The sequence below is a fragment of the Sus scrofa genome, chromosome 13 (genome assembly GCF_054392235.1).
Source record: "Sus scrofa isolate SSC_HxYL_T2T_F1_AM1 chromosome 13, Sscrofa_HxYL_maternal_Yorkshire_Landrace_v2.0, whole genome shotgun sequence".
Lineage (NCBI taxonomy): Eukaryota > Metazoa > Chordata > Mammalia > Artiodactyla > Suidae > Sus > Sus scrofa.
In genome coordinates this window covers 173,460,591-173,477,064 of record NC_139395.1, presented here as the reverse complement: position 1 = coordinate 173,477,064, position 16,474 = coordinate 173,460,591, and the positions used below count along the sequence as shown (strand labels likewise).

General features: G+C 40.2%; 1 protein-coding gene and 1 long non-coding RNA gene across 5 annotated transcripts in view; one reads left to right on the top strand and one right to left on the bottom strand.

Moving 5' to 3' along the window:
• Nucleotides 1–14,745, top strand: part of TMEM30C (transmembrane protein 30C) — a 60,432-nt gene extending 45,687 nt beyond the window's left edge. Inside the window, exons 9-10 of one of the 4 annotated variants that reach the window (XM_084991601.1) lie at nt 2,795–2,948; nt 14,334–14,745. In XM_084991601.1, coding sequence (XP_084847727.1) covers nt 2,795–2,948; nt 14,334–14,371 — 192 coding nt within the window. In that variant the 3' untranslated portion in view covers nt 14,372–14,745. The remainder of the gene's footprint in view (nt 1–2,794; nt 2,949–14,333) is intronic. The other 3 variants (XM_084991602.1, XM_084991605.1, XM_084991607.1) reach the window with 3 other exon arrangements.
• The window catches only part of LOC146397769 (uncharacterized), a 119,093-nt gene that overhangs the window by 21,446 nt on the left and 81,173 nt on the right, over nt 1–16,474 (bottom strand). The gene's annotated exons all lie outside the window — the stretch shown is intronic.

The window sequence follows — 16,474 nt, the reverse complement described above, 5'->3', positions numbered from 1 at the left end:
CTATTGAAATTTTTAAGTCCATTTATTAATTCAACAAATATTAATTCAGTTATGTGCCAGGCAATATATCCATCCAACAAGTCACACAGTTAGGGAGTCAGCAGTGTCTAAATTCAAACCCATCTGAGTAATCTGTCTATATTATAGCAGGATGAATACATGTTAGGAGACATTAGGTTCTGTTTAGAAGTCACAGTGGATCCTTATGGTTGTGAAATTTATCTATCAATTATCAATTTTCCTAAAATGGTTTCAGCCATATTAAATTACCCAAATGATCCCTTTTCATATAAAATTTTGTTCCAATGAACTTTATAGATGCAATATAAATTGTAATTTGAGGCATCTTCACCCACCAGCTAGATTCATTTTCCTGAGCTTTGGTTTGCTCATTTCTGACTGAAAAATGTCAGAAATATCTGCTAAGGAGTTCCTGCTGTGGCACAGTGGGTTAAGGATCCAGCATTGCTGCAGCTCTGGCATAAGTCTCAGCTGTGGCTCTGACTCAGTCCCTGGCCCAGAACTTCCATACGCTGAGAGTACAGCCAAAAAAGAAAGAAGGAAAGAAAAAAAAGGAAGGGAGGGAGGAAGGAAGGAAGATTTGCTAAGCTCTCTCCTCAGGGCTCAAAGGTGGGGTCAAAGGTGGAGTATGAGGGTTCAGGGAAACTGGGTGCTTGAGGAGTGATGAGAAGGTCTAGAGAAACCAGTGAGGTGAATGTGATAGGAAATTTAAAAACTGAAAAAATAAATTTGTTAAACTATAAAATGTGAAACAAATGTAAGATGTTATGATCTGGAGAGGTGATACAATAGCAGCTCTTTTAACACAAAATTATAACTGAATTTTGAAAATTTTTTCCACCTTTGCAAAAAACGTAAGGAAAAAACATTTCTGAAAATGCTTCTTTCTTTAACGAGAACTTCTTGTTAAGTTATGACCATTTTATAAAACATGTTGATGGAATGATGAGTTAATAAAAACAAATGGATGTATTCACAAATAGTTGCTAACTTCCCTTCAGATTTTAGTTAAATTAATGGGCAAGAATTTATCATGTAAGGCATAAATAACAGAGCATGTGAATTGTATATAGGTTTTAGCATTGACTAAACTTTTTAAGGGGTAGAACCATAGATTTTTTTCCCCCATGACTGAAAGCAACCATAGAGACCATTTAGCTCAGACTATTTCGGTTTCATTGCTTTAGCAGAAAATTTTCATTGCATGCTTCCATTTGGTTAATACCCATCTATTTCAAGAAGACATGCTGTGGCTATTTTTGAAAGGTACTTAAATAGGGAAACCATTAGAATGATTAGGGAGCAATTCAAATTGTTTAGGAAAACATTTTCATCATGGAATCATAAGATTTAAAAATAGTTGGCATTTACACTAAATAAAATGCTTTATGAGTGAGGGCCTCAGTAATCTCTGAAATGCTTTCACAGTTGTTTGGTTCCATTATAAGTGATGGTGGGAATGGAAATTCTAGAATCTCACCTCTACTGTTGTTCGATCTCTAACAATAGGTTCAAAGATTTGCATACTTTTAGGGTCCATGAGATGTCTAGAAGCTTATTTCTGGTGCTTGCCACATCATGTACACTGTTTATCAAATGGGATCAGTTGACTAAAAACCAAATTCTAGCAAAAAGGAAGATTAATTAAAAACAATTATCATTTTCTGCTAAGTGACATTTTGTTTAACTCACTTTTATAATGTTGTCACTAGTGTTAGCATATCCAAATTTTAGCTAATCTTATTCTCCTGGTAGGAAATAGAAGGCTTATGGAATTCAAATGGCTGCTAAATGGTACCCAAACATATAGTGAATCATGGATGACCTCAGATCAAAGTAAAGAAACAATTACAGTCAGATGTTTGAAGAAGAAACAAAATCCATGAGCTGGCCGATTATCCTCCCTATGATATTAGACACATTCTTTAGAAGTAAATAAAGCAAGTGACAACTATAATATCTGTCACCAGTTTGATTGAAGTACGTGATGAAAGATCATTTCCTTCTAATTCAAATTTGATCATTAAATTGTTGCGAGGCCTTGAGCAGTTGACAACACTTAACATAGACAGAGCCACATGACAAGGCACAAAGTGTACAGGCCTTGTTATTCAACAGACTTGGGTTCGAGTCCTAACATTGACCCTTTATTTGTGGTTCTGTCACTTGTCTCATTTAACTTCTACTGAGCATCATCTATGTGTCAGGCATCACCTGGGAAGTAGAGCTCCAGAGCTACAGAAATGAATCAGACATGATATTTGCCTTCAAGAAACTTAAATTTAGTGGCAAGAGCTAGGCAACAAATAAAAGGACTATTAAAACCTACAAAATGGGAGTCTTATGAGGCTTGAGATGACATATATAAAACACTTGACATTGTCCCTAGCCTGCAATAGGCATTTAACAAAACTGATTTAGTTGCTTCTTCATTCAATTATTTATTCTAAGCTTACAGCACTATTCTGGGTACTGAACAGGAGTCAGGGTAGTACAAATCATAGCCCAGCCCTCAAGAGTTACCATATAAAAGTTGGAGAGAAGAGTGAAAGGGAGTATTTCAAGTATGTAGATACCTTCTGCACAAGGCAGAATTGGATAAATGTTAATTATCTCTTCTAAGTTAGATGCAGTGTGAGTGGAACAGGGAGACAATAAGGACTGGATAAAAGAATTGCTGCAGTAAACGTGTTGATGAAATTGGCTGTCACTGAATTGTGGTTTGCTAGTCAGTAGATTTACATGAATTTTTCTGGTAAAATTTGACACTCAGGTTTCAGAGAAAAGAAGACTGTGGGGTGACTCAACTGGAAATCAGTCCGACAAACATAGAAGACAAGAGGAGCAAGAGAAGGCAATATTAAAATGCCAGACCCTTGAGTCCAAGCTGGTGAATCTTGCTAGAGAGGCCAGGAAATCCGAAGGAGGTGACTGTCAAGATAGGGAGGAGTAGAAGGGTAGGGGTCATGGGGGCTGGGAGGAGCATGCTCAGTGCTCAGAGAGGGAGTGAACAATATCCAAGGACAGAAGTTTGTGGTCAGAGAAAAACTCATAATCTTTTTTTTTTTTTTTTTTTTTTTTTTTTTTTTTTTTTGGTCTTTTTAGGACCATGCCCGAGGCGTATGGAGGTTCCTGTTAGGGGTCGAATCAGAGCTAAAGTTACTGGCCTACATCACAGCCACAGCAACGCAGGATCCAAGCGGCGTCTGCAACCTACACCACAGCTCTTAGCAATGCTGGATCCTTAATCCAAGCAAGGCCAGGGGTCGAACCTGCATCCTCATGGATGCTAGTCAGATGTGTTTCCACTGAGCCACAATAAGAACTCCCAAAAACTCATAATCTTGAGGTATAACCTACAAATGCCTCAAGTGGTGGCTCCAGGTAGAGTCATTTTAGGGGCCAGTGTAACAGACATGAGATATATCACACACATCCTCCTTTTCAAGAAAGGATTTGCTACTCAGCTTAAAGAAGTATAGTTAGTTAGCAGCCTCCAGCTGTTAGCTCCTTCTGGACCTGCTCTTTGTTGGATCTGAGATCACTCTCTTCATGGGGTGTCCCCCAACCAATGGCTGAGCAAGCGAGTGGTACGAGGAACTGGCCATTCCCATTCAGCATGGACTCCTTGAACTGGCCATCAGAGCTCCATGCTCCCTGTCAGGCTGGCAGAGAAAGCAGTGCACTCTGACCACTCCCTTGCTCAATGCTGCTTGTTTCTCTTTTCTTCTATAGGTGTCACTCCCTCAGAAAATTTTGTACTCCTAACTTTATCTTACCATTTTTTTCCAAAAGAACCCACCTATATAGAATTTTAAGTCCTGTCACATACATTATCTTATTTTATCCCTATAATAACCAATGTGATAGAGATAGTAAGAACACCCATGCTTTGCTTTACAAATGGAAAAATGAAAACCCAAAACACTCAAGTAACCTGATCATGTTTATACTGCTCAGTTGTGCCAAAGCTGGATTAGAAATTTCCTTTAAATCTTTTCCAAGCCTAGTGCTCTTTATGTCAGAGATATCGGGAGGAATAACGAGCGGCAACAAAAAAGTGTTAAAGTCACAATTTGCTATCTGCCAACCTTTGTAGAATTAGCATGAGGCTGAAAAGTTAAATGTAGTTGAAAAAGCAATCTCACACTTAAAGTAGTACATTTTGATTAAAGGAGAGAATGATAAATTATTTAAAAATTTATTTGTATCTGGCTCTCATTTTAAGGGTTCCTTTTGTGTATGTTTAGGACAATTGTAATGTTTTGTTTTGTTTTGGTTTTGCTTTTTAGGGCTGTACCCACGGCATATGGAGGTTCCCAGGCTGGGGGTCTAATTGGAGCTATAGCTGCCGGCCCACGCAACAGCCACAGCAACACCAGATCCAAGCCGCGTCTGCAACCTACACCACAGCTCATGGCAATGCCCAATCCTTAACCCACTGAGCGAGACCAGGGATCAAACTCACGACCTCTTGGTTATTAATCAGATTCGTTTCTGATGCACCATGATGGGATCTCCAATAATTGTAATGTTAATATGGTCTGTCATATATTTTTTGTTTTTTGGGTGTTTTTGGCCTTTTAAGGGCCACATCCACCACATGTGGAAGTTTTCAGGCTACGGGTTGAATCTGAGCTGTAGCTGCTGGCCTATGCCACAGCCACAGCAATGCCAGATTGGAGACATGTCTGCGACCTACACCATAGCTCATGGCAACGCCGGATCCTTAACCACTGAGCAAGGCCAGTGATCGAACCCCTGTCCTCATGGATACTAGTTGGGTTCATTACCACTGAACCACAACGGGAACTCCCTTTCAGGTGTTTTTATTTTTTTTTGTTTTTGGCCGAGCCCGTGGCACATGGAAGTTCCTGGGCCAGGGATGGAACCCAGGCCACTGCAGGAACCCAAACCACTTCAATGACAATGCTGGCTCCTTAACCCACTGTGCCACAGGAGAACTCCTTTTCAGATGTTATTTTGCCATCAGTGGCTCAGACTGAAGTCAAGTGATTTCCACATCCAAGGGAAATATTACAATCCCCTTTTGAAATCATACTAGCTTTTTTTAAAAACCATAAACAAGGTAATTTACAAATAACTTTCTTTGTTGAAACCTGCTGATCATTCTTTTCTCTTTCCTTTTTTGTTCTTTTGAATTTTGAAATAATTAGACCCAAAAACAAATTATTAAACACAATTTGAGAAATACAGAAAAGTGTACAGATGACAAATGTCACCCATAATGCCACTACTATTAGTATTTTGGCTTTAGTTCTTTGTAGTCTTCCACCATTGTTTACACATATGTATCTTCATTCCCACAGTCTAACTAACACCAGACCACACTCCACCTCTAGGTCTGTAAGTCATGACTATACCTCAACTTAGGAAGTTTATGCAAGCCCAATTCCCTTATATTGACAGGTGATGAAGTCACTGAAATCCACCTATACTCCCAAAGTGAAACTTTTTAATCTCTTCCAAGATCTCACAGATTTAGATACCAAACTTAGTTCTTCCATGTTTATTTTTGCTGCCAAATCCTTGGATACTACCACTGCCCAGCGGCCAGCACTGTCCAACCTCCCTTCATTGGAGTTACTTGAGTGCCACCTAGTGTCACTTGTTAATGCTGAAGAGCGTTTGGATAGACCACGTAGTTCAACTTAGCCCACCTGAGGAGAGTGAGCCCCTGTGAGCAGAGGTGGTTTCAGGAGGCCACAGCTATCTGATTAGATGCTGAGCCAAGTCTAGGAATCAGACGTCCTGCTTTAGACAGGAAAACCAGTGATAACCTCTGGAGTTTGGGAGTCAGGAGTCCTGGTAGCTGGATGTGCTAAAGAATAAAAGCATAAACCTTCCAGGACCTCAGGTACCCCATGCATTAAACTCCTAAAATAATGCTTGCTTGTTCTTAAAGTCTTTGAGACACATGAATGACAGAGAAAAGAATCTGAAAGTTAGTATAGTTCCCCACAGGTAATTAAATCTGCCTCTCTCCTCCATGAACACCTGCATCTAATCCAGCTGTACAGTGATCAAACTATTTCCTATTAAGTGAGTGCTCTGATCCAAACTCATTAGCCTTAATTCAGGATGATGCTTCAGCTGTCACCTTTTATGATTTCTGCCTTCAGCTCTACCTTTGTGAACAAGGCAAGTCTGATGCCATCTAAGGGACCAGTGCTTTTGGAACCAGCCAGGCTTTGATTTCAGAAATCAGGTGCTCTCAGGAGTTCCTGTCATGGTGCAGTGGTTAACGAATCTGACTAGGAACCATGAGGTTGCAGGTTTGATCCCTGGCCTTGCTCAGTGGGTTAACGATCTGGCATTGCCGTGAGCTGTGGTGTAGGTTGCAGATGAGGCTCAGATCCTGTGTTGCTGTGGCTCTGGTGTAGGCTGGTGGCTACAGCTCTGATTAAACCCCTAGCCTGGGAACCTCCATATGCCACGGGTGTGGCCCTAGAAAAGGCAAAAAGACAAAAAAAGAAAAGAAAAAAGAAATCAGGTGTTCTCTAGATTTCCAAGTAGGGTTTCTGTTGAAAGTGTAATGCACATTAGCATCACTCAAGGAACTTTTAGAAAACCTTTCTGCTTGGGTCTGACCTTGAACCTTGGAGTCAGAATCCCTTGGGGGTGAATTCCCACATAGTGTTTCATTTTGTTTTTAAGCTTCTCGGGTTATTCCAATGGTCAGAAGATTGAAAATCAGGGGTGGGCTGAGCTTGCACTGAATAGGAAAGTAGGAGAGGTAAAAGTAGGAAAGGTGGGAGGTAGATAAGGTCATTCCACCCAGGGTCTCACACAGAACTTGGTAGACACTGAAGTGCTCAGTAAATAACTGCAGAAAGGAATTTATCCAAAATAATATAAAGGAGTTCACAGTCTACTAATGATTTCAGGATTCTCTTACTGCCTGTATGGAAAACATGTAAGAACCACAAGTAAATTTACCAATAGGAGAAGCAGGTAGGCAAGACAATACAGATCAAGGAGAAGAGTTTCAAAACATGAATACCATTAAAGCATACGTCACATTCTGCCTTCCTTCTCCCTTCCCCTTTTATTTTATTTTATTTTATTATTTTTCTCTTTTTAGGGCCACATCTGTGTCATATGTAAGTTCCTGGGCCAGGGTTCGAATCTGAGCTGCAGCTGCCAGCCTGCAATGCCTCAACCCACTGAGCAAGGCCAGGGATCCAACCTGAATCTTCATGGATACTACTTGGGTTCTTAACCCACTGACCCACAAGAGAATTCCCTCTCATTTCACATTTTAAGTTTCTTGTTTCCCCATTCAAATCTCATATAGCGTGTCTAAAGACATAACAAAGGGGCCCGCTGTATTCTGAAAGGCTGCCCCATTTCTGCTCTGAGGAAGTGACAACTAAGCTGAGGTGTGAAGTAAGAGCAGGATGTATATATGATTGGAATCTGTGTGTGTTCAGGGCAGAGACAGCATGTGCAAAGGCTATGTGTTAAAAGGCTTATTCAAGAAACAGAGGAGGCCAGTGTGAGGGGGCTATGAAAGGGGACTAGAATGCATGTTCAAGAGGTGCCAGCCTGGCCTACCCACTCACTTGCATATGCCTACGCACCACGTACCGCTTTTGCACACTCAGTCCCCCCACCCCCACCCGTTTCCCTGCCCTGCTTTGACTGCTTCATGATTTCACCAGTGACTGAATGCCTTCCTCAAGAAAGTCTGAAAGTGATTTCTAAAATTCCAATCTTTTATTCTTATTACAAACATAATATATGCTCAGTGGGAAAAAAAAATCCTAACTATAGTTGCAAAAGGTGAACGTCCCAAGTCCTACCTACCCAAAACTATCACAGTTAACAATTCCATATATTCTTTTAGATCTTCTCTATGCATGTCCAAATATATACCTCACTTTTTTTGAAATGTGGAATTCCACTAGACACACCATTTTGTAACTTGCTTTTTCCCCCCAACTCTTTTGTTTTATTTAAAAATAGGAGTTCCTGGAGTTCCCATTGTGGCTCAGTGGTTAACGAATCTGACTAGGAACCATGAGGTTGTGGGTTTGATCCCTGGCCTCGCTCAGTGGGTTAAGGATCCGGCGTTGCCCTGAGCTCTGGTGTAGGTCACAGACTCGGCTTGGATCCTGTGGTGCTGTGGCTCTGGTGAAGGCTGATGGCTACAGCTCCGATTGGACCCCTAGCCTGGGAAGCTCCATATACCACGGCTACAGCCCTCAAAAAGACAAAACAACAAATAAATAAAATAAATAAATAAAAGAGGAGATATAAATAAATAAATGAATAAATAAAAATAGGAGTTCCTTGAGTTCCTGCTTCGGTGCCACAGGATCAGTGGTATCTCTGCAGCACCAGGACACAGGTTTGATCCCCTGTCCAGCACAGTGAGTTAAAAGGATCCAATGTAGGTAGCAACTAACGTTGAAGTCTGATCCCTGGCCCAGGCATTGCAGGACAGCCCAAAAAAATTAAATAAAAAATTTTTTTAAAATAAGAAAATAAAAATGAGAGAGTTCCTACTGTGGCACAGCAGGTTGAGGATCGAATTTTGTCTCTGAGCAGCTGAGTCACTGCTGAGGCATGGGTTCAATCCCTGGCCCAGGAACTTCCATATGCCTTGGGTGTGGCCATAAATTAATTAATAGATTAATTAATTAAAGGGTTAGCACAATTCCCAGGGGACAGAGAAGTGGTGTTGGACCCAGCTTTTTAAGGCCAGGTAGAACCAGAACATGCACCAATGAATAATTCTGGTAGTGGTGGTGGGGGGGGGGGTTGTTTAAGAGGTTTTTCCAAAAGTAAAAATCTTTCAGCTTTATTGAGATATAATTGGCAAAATTGAAAGAGATTTAAAGTGTACATCGTGATGATTTGAGATACATGTTGTGAAAGGATTCCTCCCATGTAATTAACACATTCGCAACTTGCTTTTGTTTTTTTGCTTAATATGTGATCGACATCTTTCTGTGTCCTTATACATAGCTTTATCTCATTCTGTTTTAGCAGCATCATGGTATTTCTTCATGTAGTGGTACTATCCAATGATGGACAATTAGGTTGATTCAATTTTTTGCCATTACAAGCCAAACATCACATCAATGAGCATTCTTGTATATACTCTTGCTCAATTATGCAAATATCTCTACAAGACAAATTCTACAGAGAATGTTTCAAAGGGTATGCATTTATTATTATTTAAAAAAATTTTATTTATGTATTTTTTAGGACTGCATGTGAGACATATGGAAGTTCCCAGGCTAAGGGTCTAACCAGAGCTGCAGCTGCCAGCCTATACCACAGCCATGGCAATACAGGATCCTTAAGGCACTGAGCAAGGCTAGGGATCAAACCCACATCCTCATGGAGACTAGTTGGGTTCATTTCCACTGAGCCACAATGGGAACTCCCAAGTATGCATGTTTTAGAAGTCAATGAATATTTCCTAATTCTCACCCCAAAACAGTGCACTTCCCATGGAGGCATGTGAGAATGCCATGGCATTCTCAGTCTCCTGATTGGTTACGTCTCATCCTACAGAAAAAACCAGAATCAGAATTTTCCAGGATTTGTAGCCTTAGACCTAGTCCATTTCCTGGGCCATAGCCTTATTTCCAGCTGCCTAATACACCCCATTTCCATCAAACCTCTATGCCTACCATATCTTCCTCCTGAAGGCTCTGCTCCTGCTGTGGCCACTATCATCTGGGCCACATACCCCCTTCTTTTTTCTCTCACATCTAATCCAGAACTCAGTGTCTCATAATCTTTCTCTTTCCATAATCCTTCTTATTTTCATTACTTTTCTTCTGGGTGCTAATATTCCAGTTTAGGATCTTACTGGCCCCTGACTGACCTTCCTGTCTCTGATCTCTTCTACCTTCAGTTCAACTTGAACTCAATTCCACGTTCATCTCTGTAAAGCTCTGCCAGGATCTGTCCTATTTGAGAACCTTTGATTGCTCTCCATTCCCTACCAGATCCTAGCTGGGCTGTCTCTCCCATCACTGGCTTACTCTCCAAACCAATAACATGCCTGGTGCTTTTCTGCAGCTAATTGTATCAATCCCTCCCCGAAGTTCTTTCCCTTACCTCTGCCTACCTGAACGCCCTCTACCCAGTGAGCCGTACACATATCTGGGGAAAAAGCTTTCCAAATGGAGGGAACACTGGGTGGCAGATTATGTAGAGCTTCATAAGACATTGTAAAGACTGTGACTACACAAAATTTAAGCATGATCATTATCTGTGAATATAGGCTTTGTCTCTGCTGACAGACTATCACCAAATGCTTTTTTTTTTTTTTTTTTGGCTTTTTGCCTTTTCTAGGGCCGCTCCCGCGGCACATGGAGGTTCCCAGGCTAGGCATCTAATGGGAGCTGTAGCCACCAGCCTACGCCAGAGCCACAGCAACACAGGATCAGAGCCACATCTGCAACCTACACCACAGCTCATGGCAACATGGGATCCTTAACCCACTGAGGAAGGCCAGGGATCCAACCTGCAACCTCATGGTTCCTAGTCGGATTTGTTAACCACTGTGCCATGACAGGAACTCCTCCAAATGCTTTATACAAATCAATAATTTAAAAAATAATGATTTTTTTTATAGTAGGGAGAAATTATTTTGCTTTAGGTTGAAAATAATGACACAAGACTTTGCTTCTCCCAGGAAGGATTTCATTAAGCAAAAGCAGAAATGTCCAATTAAGCAACTGCACCTATTTGTGATAAATAAGGACCCTGAAGTAATGTTCTCCCTTTTCTTCATCTTTTGTGCATCTTCATTAACTTAAATTTAATACAAACATGACAATTGCTACATCTAAAGAAGTGATTCTTAAATCATGATAGAAAACTACTTGTCTGTTTTGTCTAAACTGAATTCAGAATCCATATTTATTCATAGAGTTATTGGGAGGATTAGGCGAGTTAACAGAAATGGTCAGAACAATGCCTAGTACATAGAAAATGCTCTAAAAGTTTGCAATAATAATGTTTGTGTGTATATATATATATATACATATATATATACATATATATACTAACCATTCCTGTATTTATACAGTAGATTACAGCTATCAAGTACTGTTCTAGAAATGTAAAGATGTATTAAGCTGGTCCCAAGGATATCTTGTCTAGCAGAGAAAATAAATATATAAGCATATAATTCTGAAGTATATTTAAGGGGAAGTGGTAGCAAAAGACAAGAATGAATAATTTTGCTTGAGACGGGAGTTACAAAGAAATTGTTGCTCAAGCCATAGGGCTAGGTGTAACCAGTTGAAGGAAGTTAGAATGTAACAAAGCAGAGGAAATAAGTTTTAACTAAGACATAAAGCCACAGAGCAGCAGGGCATATCTGGGGCCTGTAAATATAGCATGGCTGAGCGTATGTTAAAAGGGAAGAAGAAAAAGTGCTTGAGAATCTGAGAGTATTCATGATAAGGAATTTGGACATTCTTTATAGGGGGTAATGAGCAATTAAAAGATTTTAGGTAGCTTTCCATTTTAGAAATAAGCAGCAAGAGGCACAAATTTAAATACCTCCGAGGACCAAGCAAATAACAAATGTGTGAACTAGGGCTGATCTGAAGTGATGAGGAGTGTTAGAGGAGATGACCTGAAAATGGTACATGACATTCAAGTGATTAAAAATGACAAGATACTAAAAGATGCTAAGTAATCTAGCCTGAGGGCTGCCAGTTTGAACCCCTGGTGCAGAGGCTGTGTTGACTGACTGGAGAAGAGAGAGGAAGGGGGTGGAGACTAACTAAGGAATTCCTTCATGTAAGACAAAAGGAGGAGCAAAAGCAGGAGAGAAGCTGCAGGGGTGGAGAAGCAGGACCCAACCTGAAAAATATTTAGGGAGGAAAATACGCATAGGGCCATGATGACCCATGGGAAGAAAGAAGGAAAGACGCTAGAATAGCAGTTCCCACTGTGGCACAGTTAAGAATCTGACTTCAGGGCTTAGGTCACTGTGGAGGTGTGGGTTCCATCCCTGGCGTGGTGTTACCCGCAGCTGTGGAGTAGGTCATAACTATGGCTGGGATTCACTCCCGGCCTGGAACTTCCATATGCTGCAGGTGTAGCCATTAAAAATAATAATAATAATAATAATAATAATAATTAAAAAAAGAAGCCAGAATAGTTCTCAAGTTTCTGGCTTAGATGACTAGATATATAATAAGATTATTTACCTCTACAGAAATGGTACAGACTGGGAAGCAGGAAGATATAATGAGTTCGGTTTTAGAAGTACTCAGTTTGGCATGTTGTGGGCCATCCAAGTGCAAGCTCACAGTAGGTGGCTAGATTTATAAATACACTGTATAAAAGGCCAGGGTTGGAAATACAGATTTAGGAATTAGCAGGTAACAGGTTGGAATTAACCACAGAAAAGTAGTTGATATTATCCTTTAAAAAGTATGAGCAAAATTATAAAGAAATTCTTTATCTAAATTTTTAAGGTGCTTTTGTTTCTGTAGTCATTTTCATACTCATTACATCCTAAGAATTCTTTTTATTTGATTTTTTTATTCTTCATATGTGAATTAGGAATGCAGAAGTGACAGTGATAAGCTGCATAATTTAGCATGGGTATTAGAGAAATCAGCCTGTAAATAACATATTTTCATAGAAATTGAAATATATACCTGTATTTTTTACACATAACATTAAAAGCATGTATCATGTAATTCTATCCAATTGCCTTAGATAGTTACTTGCTTACTATTCCATTTGGAAAGATATGTCTAAAAGGAAGGGTGAGCATAAATGTATGAGGTGAAGGGAGACAGATTATACATAAAGAATAGCTTAGCCATTGTCTAAGGATACCGTTTACAGATTGTGTGTGTGTGTGAATTCACAAAAAACAAGAAGTTACATTTTTAAAACAAAGGCTAGTTCCAGCTAACATATTGTTTACTATCTCTGATTCCAACCAGCAGTGACTCAACCCTAATAAGAGCCTTTTGTCTGGAACAGCTGGGAATGAATTTGGAATGACAAAGAGTGAAATAGGCTCCCACACTAAAGCCTAACTATCCCAAACCCAAGAATGGGTCAATCTCTATCCAAATGTTTACTTTGGGTCCATCTATATAACCTATTAAGGGTCAACTTCAATTAGCAAAGACAACTACTAGAAGGATAATGGAGAAATATTAGAATTTCCAGCTCTTTTTATCACTGTTTGCTCAACACTTTTAAATGAATTAAAAGCAGATGTTGAAATTGCTTCCCACTGTTCACTTGTCATCTGTGAATGGGAATTAACTTTGTTTTGGACGTCATTAAATTAAATGTTAGGCTTCAGTAGTTTAAAGAGTCTTGGAATGCTGGTCCCGATGGGATTTTAAAGTTACAGATGACTAAAGTAATTTTGATAATTGTGAAAACATTTGTCCTTGTAAGATAAGAAAAATGCCTGGGAAAGTTTGGAATGCTGAAACTCTCACACGACATCTGAAGAAACAAAAATCAATCTTTTGTTATTCAACAAGAGCTTTTGGGCACCATCTACACTTTCAGCCTTGCATTTGGTATAATGGAGACTACAAAAGTACTTAAAAATTGGGAGTTCCCCTTGTGGCTCAGTGGTTGACGAATCCGACTAGGAACCATGAGGTTGCGGGTTCCATCCCTGGCCTTGCTCAGTGGGTTAAGGATCCAGCGTTGCCGTGAGCTGTGGTATAGGTCGAAGACAAGGCTCGGATTCCTAGTTGCTGTGGCCCTGGTGTAGGCTGGCAGCTACAGCTCTGATTAGACCCCTAGCCTGGGAACCTCCATATGCCTCAGGAGCAGCCCTAGAAATGGCAAAAAAAAAAAAAAAAAAAGACCAAAAAACAAAAAACAAAAATCAAGGCTCTAGTTCAAAACAAAAACAAAAACAAACAAACAAAAAAAATTGTTGCCATTCTTGGAGCTAAAGACTACTAAATGCTGTATAACTAAGTGCTGATGAGAGGACCTGCCACTAGTTCTTTACAAGTTCAAAGAAGGAAGGACATGAGGAGAGCTAAGATGATATGAACAGGAATCTCAGGGGCAAGTTGATTGGACAAGGAAGAATGTGCAGGATTTAATATTACCTCAAGTGGCAGTCAGTCACTAAATGGCCCTCGGTGGTTCTTGCCTTTGGGTATTCAAGCCGTTTTATAGTTCCCGCCCATGCTGAATAGGGCTGACCTGTGTAACTAAGAGGGTATTGCAGAAATGATGGAGTGTGACTTTTGAAGCTAGGTCATAAAAATATTGTGGCTTTGATCTTGATCTCTCTTGAACTCTTACTCTAGGGGAAGCCAGCCTCCATGTTCAAAGGACATTCAAGTAGCCCACAGAAAGTCTCATTTGCAGAGCACCATAGGCATCCTGCCAACAGCCAACACCAACTTGTCAGGCGAGTGAGTAAGCCACTGTGGGAGCAGCACCTCCAGCCCCAGTGAAGCCTTAAGATGACTGCATGACTGCAAGCCTGGACAATATGTTGACTACAACCTCAAAAGGCCTGAGCTAGAACATCCAGCTAAGCTGCTTCTAAATCCCTGACCCACAGAAACTGTAATAAATAAATGCTTATTTGTTTGGGGACACCGAGCTTGGGATAATCTTTAATGTATCAATAGATTAATACACCTTATTAAGTTTTCATCTAAGAATGTATGAAAGGAAAAGATTGCTTGATAGGAATAAAAGAAAAAGAGCTATGACCACTTCTCTTTATTTTATATAAATGCTATTATTATAATGAAAAAGGAAATAAATACTACTACCCTAACACAATAATTGACTATACAGATAAGTCACAATCCCTATCTGCCCCCAATCCCAGCCAGCCATTTCTATATAGATGAATAACTTCATCCATTCCACAATACTTTTAAAAATTCTTAAGTTCATTTAACAAATATTTATTAACAGACTCTGTTAAAATATGATTTAAGTTTATATGTGGCATAATTATATGTCACAGAATACCAAATAATAGATGAAAAATACCTTTTTTAGTTTCATTCAAAACCAAGAAACTAGATCAACTATAATAGAAAAAAATAAAAATCTTTAAAAAAAAGGGTAATAGGAGTTCCCGTCGTGGCGCAATGGTTAACGAATCCGACTAGGAACCATGAGGTTGTTGGTTCGGTCCCTGCCCTTGCTCAGTGGGTTAAGGGTCCGGCGTTGCTGTGAGCTGTGGTGTAGGTCACAGACGTGGCTCGGATCCTGCATTGCTGTGGCTCTGGCGTAGGCTGGTGGCTACAGCTCTGATTCAACCCCTAGCCTGGGAACCTCCATATGCTGCGGGAGCGGCCCAAGAAATAGCAAAAAGACAAAAAAAAAAAAAAAAAAAAAAAAAGGGTAATAGGAGCTCCCGTTGTTGCTCAGTGGTTAACAAATCCGACCAGGAACCATAATGTTGTGGGTTTGATCCCTGGCCTTGCTCAGTGGGTTAAGGATCTGGCGTTGCCGTGAGCTGCGGTGTAAGTTGCAGACATGGCTCGGATTCCTAGTTGCTGTGACTCTGGTGTAGACTGGCAGATTAAACCCCTAGCCTGGGAACCTCCATGTGCTGCAGATATGGCCCTGGAAAAGACAAAAAAATAAATAAATAAAAAATAAAAAATAAATGAAATAAAAAAGGGTAATAAAGGAATGCCAAGATTAAAAATACATAAATAAAAAACAAAACAAAAGAAACTGGAGGTCCCATTGTGGCTCAGTATCCAGGAGGTGGCAGGTTCGATCCCTGGCCCCACCCGTGGGTTAAACATCTGGGTGGGGCTATGGTGTAGGTCGCAGATGCAGCTTGGATCTGGTGTTGCTGTGGCTGTGGCATAGACTGGCAGCTGTAGCTCTGTTTCGACCCCTAGCCTGGGAATCTCCATGTGCTGTGTGTGCAGACCTATATTAAAAACAAAAACACCAACAACCAAGAAACTTTGGGAGTTCCCACTGTGGCACAGTGGGTTAATGAGCTGGCTTTTCTCTGTGACATTGCTGGTTCTGTCCTCCCCCTGGCTCAGTGGATTAAGGATCCAGCATTGCCACAGATGTGGTGTAGGCTGCAAATGTGGCTTGGTTTTGATCTTTGGCCCAGGAACTTCCATATACCATCGGTGCAGCCTAAAACAAAAACAAAACAAAAAAACAAAGCCAAGAAACTTTAATTTTCCCTTTATAAAAATGCAATTTGATTTTATCCAAGGATAATATGAAATAATACTACACCTCCTTATTTAGGCGTGGGAATAAAAATAACTGCAGAAGTGCAGGCATATAACCCATCATATGTGAATGATAGGATGCACCTTCTTGAAGACACATCTTGGAATGGCTGCATTGTGCACAGATCCAGATGGTCACCACTATTAGCATCACCTTAGCACAGCACTAGGTCTATGGAAAAAAAAAGATTCTGACTCCTCCTGCTCCAGAAAGA